Raw genomic sequence first — 7,270 nt, forward strand, 5'->3', positions numbered from 1 at the left:
GGGGGGGGGGGGGGAATCAATGATTTGGCCATAGACAGAGCTTTATATGTTTTTTCTGCATACCTTGAGGTACCCGATACAGCTCATGAATGTCAAGATGGTGGGGTGGATGGAGCGTCCCATGGGAGTGCAGGGGGGGTCCCCTGCATGCTTGGTGGAGGACCTGGAAGTGGACCGGAACTACTTCTGGTCCACCATTGAGCATGCAGAGGACTACCCCACATTCCCCCAGCTCAGTGATCAGCCACAGGGGGACCCCAGGTGCCCCCCTAGACCCAGGAGACACCAGTCGCTGAGGCAGGGGACAGGAGCGGGGGGGTCCCCCACACACTCCTGGAAGTGGACTGGAAGTACTTCTGGTCCACTTGCGGGTCTGCCACCAAGTGCACAGGGGACCCCCCCTGCACTCCCATGGGATGCTCCATCTGCCCCAGCATCTCAGCATTCAGGAACCGCCTGATACCTCAAGGTACATAAAAAAAAACCCCAAACATAAAACTGTGTCTATAGCTGAATTGTCAAATCTCTCCGAATCAAATTGGAGGCTTCCAATTCAATTCAGAGAGACTAGTGGCTCTCCTGATTAGATTTGGATTCAGAGATTCAGCCTCTGAATTGAGCCGAATCTCGTCCGAATTGAATCAGTGACCAAAGCTTCACCTACTGAGTAATATTCTTATAGTCCTCCCTAGTTGTTTGTCCAAGTTTCTACTTGTAAGCTTCATTGTTTTGTTTCATCTCACCGAGTTTCCTGCTAAGCCAAGTTCCGCAATTCTGTCACGTATGTACCTGGATGGTCCATTTCAGCTAAAGCAACAGTACAGCTTCTTGATCAAGTGGTTGCAGTGTCCTCACCATACAGTAACCCTTTCTGAAAGGGAGTTGGCCTGCCTGGGCGCCTGCATCTCAAGCTCACATCTTCACTCCTGCCATGTAGCTTCCCTATTGTAGGCAGATGCAGTTCAACTTGCATGAAACCTTCAATTCAGTATCCTCTGGGTCTCCCTACACATTCTGGTTTTCTCCTCATTTTTGTTCCTCTGCAGGTAGCATATTATCCTGATCAGCATCACATTCCCCTGCTGCCCAAGAAACTTCAGCATCCCAGCTTTTTCCGTTGGTGAAGGTATTAAGAAACTCTCTCACTTGCTTCACTAGTCTTTTTCAAGCGATACAGCATTTCCATTACACTTTCTAAAAATACTCCCAAACAAGCTCTTATCTGCGCATCTGACCAAAGTTGGGAGTCCAGGACTCCTTGTGCACTACAACAGGACCCAAGAAATAAAACACTGGCTAGTGTAACGGTTTTAAGGAGGGACAAAAAAGAGAGAGGAATAGAGCTTTAGGTACTCTAGCATAACTTAATCTCAACAAAACTGTCACTTTGTACTGTAGTTGGGGCAAATTACTCAGCCCCATGGCACTCAATTACCTGCACAGAGAAAGTGAGAAAAGTAATGCTGGACTTAGGGAAATATATGGTGCATTTCTCCCATGGAAGGAAGAGTTATTTAAAACACAGTAAGGGACTCTACAGTGACCAATACCTTGGCTTCTTCTGCCATTTTCTTCTCTTCATCAACCTCCTCAGCCTTGGCAAGAGAGTCATCTCCTTGATGTTTCCTTCTCTTCTGCTTGGGGGCCATGAAACCTTGTAGGAACTTTTTAATGACGCTGGCCTGGAGGGCAATCACACACTCTCCAAAATCTTTCAAGTTCTCCAATGAATACACCTGTTAGGAGACAGCAGAAAACCACGTAAAATATGACTTTACCCTCCACAATAGCGGTACTGTATACCACTATACACATAGATACCTGACAGCCACTGCACCATTTCTGCCTAAAGAAACAGAACCTTTTATTTCTAATGTTTTTCCCCATGATAACTAGATATCCAGTAAACATTAAACAGCTCCTCAGTTCAGTCACTTCAGCAGCCAGAAATAAATCAACACCAAGGAGCTCTTCTTCCACAACCAAGCACATAAAAATTTACAGTATACTAGTTACTCTGCATTAAGTTTCCAAACAGGCCTCTGACACGTTACACTTAATATCCAATTAGCTGGTTAATTACATTTTTACTGACTTGGCCAGATGCTCATTCAACTAATAGCATGATAAAATGAAGAATAAGCACAAAGTTATTACACAAAATGAGCAATAAACTTTGTGGTTAATTCCTAGGACACCTTTAATTAAGCGTGTGGCAAGTGCTCCCAGCCACAGCAGGGCTTCCCTGCATCAGCAATTTGGCACAATGGGATCTGATGGAGGATCCCACAATTATGTTTCCTACCATGCACTTGTGGCATGGCAGGAAACACAATTGTTGGAATCCCACATCAGATCCCATCACACCTTTACATTAGCATCTGTCAGGGGCCTTTACACCAAGTTAAATAAGCTCCCTTGTGCAAAGGTACTCTTAACTTGCACTAACTGGTAGGACGTTAGTGTGATCAGTGAATGCACTGCAGATTCACACTCCAGCTCACTGCACACTACCCTGTGTAGACAAGTCTTTAGTCTCCTCATCAACATAGCTAAGGAGTCGTCATTGTTTTCAGAAGCAGGTCTCTACCACTGCCCCAAGCCCTGAAGACTGATCCTGAACTGGAAGTTTTCAATTTTTTGGGTCTTCAAGAAGTGACACCTCATCATGAAACCTGCTAATACTGACAGAGAAGCTAGAATTGCTGCTGAGGTGAACTCTCTCATGTGCTTTTTTGGTTCATGAGAAAATGCTGATGTTCCGAAACCCATGAACAGGGTGAGCTTTGGGTATTTGGTCTTTGTCTGTCCTAGATTTTTCACACTCAGAACATGAGCTTAAAGTATAATTCCTTTCTTCTCTCACCTTGGTTTCAAACTCTGACGTCACATCAACATATCCCAGCCCTCCTTTCTGCAGCCGTGTGGCAACCTCAATGAGATCACTTCTGAGGTAGTTCAGCAGCTCCTGATTGCCATCACAGGACTTCAGGCCCAGGTTCTGTTTCCGAGCCAAATGGATAGAATGTGCAACATCCTGATATCTGGAAAAACAAGGAGAACTTTAGAACATGTCCACGGCACTAGGTAAACCGTATCCCATTATGGATAGAGTATGAAGAACAAAGTAAGCCCGGCTCCAAAGCAGATGCAGGTTTTTATCAGCTACAGCAATGAAGAACTTGTAACGACATTTTCAAAGGAAGCTGTGACCCTGCCTCTAGGAGACAGAGGAGCAAACCCCTATTATTTCCAGCTGTCACTGGATCAGTTTAAGAGATACAGGACATCTCAGATCAGTGAAAGTCTAATCTGTCAAGAATTTGTAATAACAGGCTCAAAGAAAAGCAACCTCCCTTGTTACCCCTTTCTTTTGGGCATACGTGAATACAGGCTTGCTTTAATGCTTCAGTGAGGGCAGCAAGATTTAATTTGTGTAGAATGTACCTGCCTTGGACAAAGAGCCTGCAAAGAGATGAGTGGCCTGACCTTTTCTGCAGCCGCTCCCTCAGCTGACTCTCTCTTATCCCTTGGGCATGCAGGGAATCCAGCAGCTCATCCAGCTCCTTCTGGCTATCACAGAGAAACCTGTAAGACAAGACATGCCCACCATCAGCTCTGCTCCCTCGGGCAATAGGAAAACCTCCTCTGGAGATAGGCATGGATGAGTCCTGACTTACAGGTATTTGTGAACTATTTTCCAGTTCCACAAGGCATGGTGACCAACTGTTCCAATTATGATGGCATAAGAGGCCTAACTAAGGCCAACTCCATATGCCATGGCTTGGATCCAACCAAATTCAAGATGGAGAAAAAAGTAGATGGGAAAGAAAATCAGTTTTATTTATGTCAGATTTTTTTTTAGGATTAGATTTGCTTACAACTGGCATTTGAATTTACAGCCATCTGTCTCAAAGGCTAGATTCACTAAATTATAGCCTTTTAGAGTAAAATGAACATCAGTTTGATGTGCCGGAAAGGACTGGCACGTTACACATGCCATAGCACAGTAATTTCATCACATGCTTTGTATAGTCTTCAACTTTATTTAGTATTTTCCTTGGGCTGATAAAATAAGAAAGCAAAGGGCCTGGTCTGAGCTGTGACTGCTGATGCTCACAGATTTTTTCCTGTTAAGGTCACCCACTCTTGCAGGTGCAGCAGTTCTTAATCAGGCTGGTGGCAATAACTGAGAAAGCTCGTGCAGGATTCTCATCCCCCAAGCCTCTCTGAACATAAGCTTTAGGGCTAGCGCATCTGCACAAATCTAACAGTACAACACCCTATAGAATACTATGTGCAGAGTGCTACAGAAGCACTCTGGCATTACCACTGAAGGACCATTGAATTGGATTTTTTGTGCCAGATATAAGATTACAGCCAAGTATAGGTTGAGACCAACCTGTCCAGTTGTTTTGTTACCCACATTTTTAAAGGTGCTGTGGAATTCCTCTTCCAGCTGAGACTGGTAGAAAAATTGTCACAGCCCAGATCTCCCAAGATTGAAGCAGAAACTCCTTTGTTTGAAGACCAGAAAAAGATGCCAAAACTGGGTTTCAGATGGAAATTGTTGCAATAGAAAAACTGAGCATTTCTGAACATAATGAAGTAGGGACAAGGGTTTTGTGGGACTATATGCCTGGAGGAGTCCTTAGATCAGAGGTGGGCAATTATTTGGGCCCCAAGGACCACATAGGGAGCTTTGATGAGCTGTCGCGAGCTGGGTCAGCATCCCTCCCCCCTGCAACAACTCATCAAAACTACCTATGGAGCTCTGGGTGGGTGGGAAGCAGTGTTTGGGAGCGGAACAGATGTAAGCCACCCCCTGCATGCCCTACTCTGTTGGGGGAAGTGTGGCAGGAGGTGTATGGAGGTGTGTGGAGGGGCATGTGCGTGTATGGGGGGGCAGTGCCTGGGAGCAATCCGTTGGTGAGGAGAGGGAGGAAAAGATGGAGGGAGTATGCAGCAGAGCTCACCCAGTTGGGCAAGCCCCTTCCAGGGCAACCTGTGCTGTGCTCCCACCCACGTCTGCCAACCCTGGCCAATGTAGCTTCTGGCCAGGCTCGCATGGTCACCAGGAAGCAAGCGAGCACAGTAGCACCCAGCTGGCTGCACCTGCACTGGGAAGAGACCCACAGGAAGTTGTATGCTGCCTGGGCCCCGGGGGCTGCTCTTCTCTCCTCACCTACAGCTGCAGTTGCTGGTCCAGCCACGCAGCTCTGGGTGGGCAGGAGCGAAGCTTCAGGCAGATGGCTCCTGCCTAGGCATACAACTCCGGCTCTAGCCCCCAGCTGCCTTCTACCCACCTGGTGTGATGAGTGACAGAAGCCACTCAACTGAAGTTTCCCCCTGCCTGCCCAGGGCAGCACAGCAGAGGCAAGAGCAGGAACAGCAGCTGCAGCTGGAGGCAAGGGGAGTGGAACAGCTCCATTAACTCAGGTCCCAACCAGCATGCAGCTTCCAATGGGGCTGTTGCTGGTGCGGCTGCAGCTGCCCAGGTGCTGCTGTGCTCCCCTTGTCTCCAGCAGCCACTCCTCCTCCCACTCCTCCCTGGGGGAAGTGAGGGGAGCAAAGGAGCATCCGGCTGGCTGCAGCCACACTGGGAACAACCCAGGCAGAAGCTGTGTTCGATGGGGCCATGGCCAGCATGGGCTGCCCTAACAGGAGCAGGTGGCACTAAGCCCCACATGGAGCACTGCAGGGGCAGCCATGGGCCGTATTTTGCCCACCCATGCCCAAGATGAACCACCCAAGTACTTACAAAGGCATTCAGTGTAGGAGGAAAGGGTGCAGAATGTTTGAGAGTTAGACTACAAGGCCAGGGAAGAGCCATACCAAAGACAAGCATTTATATCAGGGGCAGGCAAAGTCTGGCCTGGGGTGGACTGCATTTCCCAGGTTTCCATGGAGACCCCAGGAGCAGCAGGGCCATGACAGCATGAAGCCAGCTTTTCTATGGAGACCAGGTGGAGCAGCACTTGCAGAGCTGTTTAGGGAGCTGCTCCGGGGCTGGGGCAGGGATCTTGCAGCAGTGACAGCATGGGCTGGAGCTGGGACAGAGCTGCAACCTGCACACCCCTGGGGCAGTAGATCACGGCTCTGCCCTGGCTCCAGCCCACACAGTCACCAGCACAAGACCTCTGACCCAACCCTGGAGCAGCTCCCCACCCAGCCATGTGCCCTGCCAGCGCACCAATCTCCACAGAGAACCTGCCCCTGCATGGTCATGACTCCTGGGGCCTCCATGGAGACCTGATGGAGCGATACAGGCAGGAGTTGCTGGGAAATTGAGTCCAGCCACTGGCCGGATCTGCTATTTTGCCCATCCCTGATCTATATGAATGTGACATCTGCAAAGGAACATTTCAGTTTGAGATGGGATATATCCTGCCCCCCACTTTGTGTTTGTATGGGGCAAGTGGGAGGGGAAGAAAACAACAAAATACAAGGAACTGAAACACACCAAATCTCTGTAAAAAGGAGGGGAAATGGGGTAGGGGGGCAAGGACTAGAATTTTTTGGGATTGTGAAGAAATCCTCTTCTGTCTATCCCTGGTTGAGGACATTCCATACATCTCTCTCTTTCACTTGCCTGATTCAGGTCAACCAAGTGCAAAGTGATGCACCTGGGGAAGAACAACTCGCACCATACCTACAGGTTGGGGAACTCCATTCTTGTCAGTACAGAGGCGGAAAAGGATCTTAAGAGTCATCATTGATGCCAAGATGAACATGGGCTGGCAGCATGGGGATGCAGTCAGGAAGGCCAACTGCACCTTTTCACGCATCCACAGATGCATCTCAAACAGGTCCAAAGAGGTGATACTCCCCCTCTATGTGGCACTGGTCAGGCCGCAGCTGGAGTACTGCGTCCAGTTCTGGGCGCCGCATTTCAAGAGGGATGTGGACAACATGGAGAGGGTCCAGAGGAGGGCCACTCGCATGATCAGGGGGCAGCAGGGCAGGCCCTATGAGGAGAGGCCAAGGGACCTGAACCTGTTCAGCCTCCACAAGAGAAAGCTATGGGGGGATCTAGTGGCCTGTTACAAACTAGTCAGGGGGGATCAGGAGGCACTGGGGAAGTCCCTGTTCCCCCGAGCACTACCAGGAGTGACAAGGAATAATGGTCACAAGCTGGCAGGGGGTAGATTTAGGCTAGATATCAGGAGGTGCTACTTCACGGTCAGGGCGGCTAGGATCTGGAACCTACTTCCAAGAGAAGTGGTGCTGGCTCCTACCCTGGGGGTCTTTAAGAGGAGGCTAGATGTAC

General features: G+C 48.9%; 1 protein-coding gene across 1 annotated transcript in view; it reads right to left on the reverse strand.

Moving 5' to 3' along the window:
- The window catches only part of BAZ1B (bromodomain adjacent to zinc finger domain 1B), a 120,418-nt gene that overhangs the window by 21,796 nt on the left and 91,352 nt on the right, over positions 1–7,270 (reverse strand). Inside the window, exons 11-13 of the mRNA XM_019509912.1 lie at positions 3,490–3,588; positions 2,867–3,044; positions 1,551–1,736 (exon numbers count right to left, since the gene is read on the reverse strand). Coding sequence (XP_019365457.1) covers positions 1,551–1,736; positions 2,867–3,044; positions 3,490–3,588 — 463 coding nt within the window. The remainder of the gene's footprint in view (positions 1–1,550; positions 1,737–2,866; positions 3,045–3,489; positions 3,589–7,270) is intronic.

This window comes from Gavialis gangeticus, unplaced genomic scaffold (assembly GCF_001723915.1).
Source record: "Gavialis gangeticus isolate Ggan-Ray unplaced genomic scaffold, GavGan_comp1, whole genome shotgun sequence".
NCBI classification, from domain to species: domain Eukaryota; kingdom Metazoa; phylum Chordata; order Crocodylia; family Gavialidae; genus Gavialis; species Gavialis gangeticus.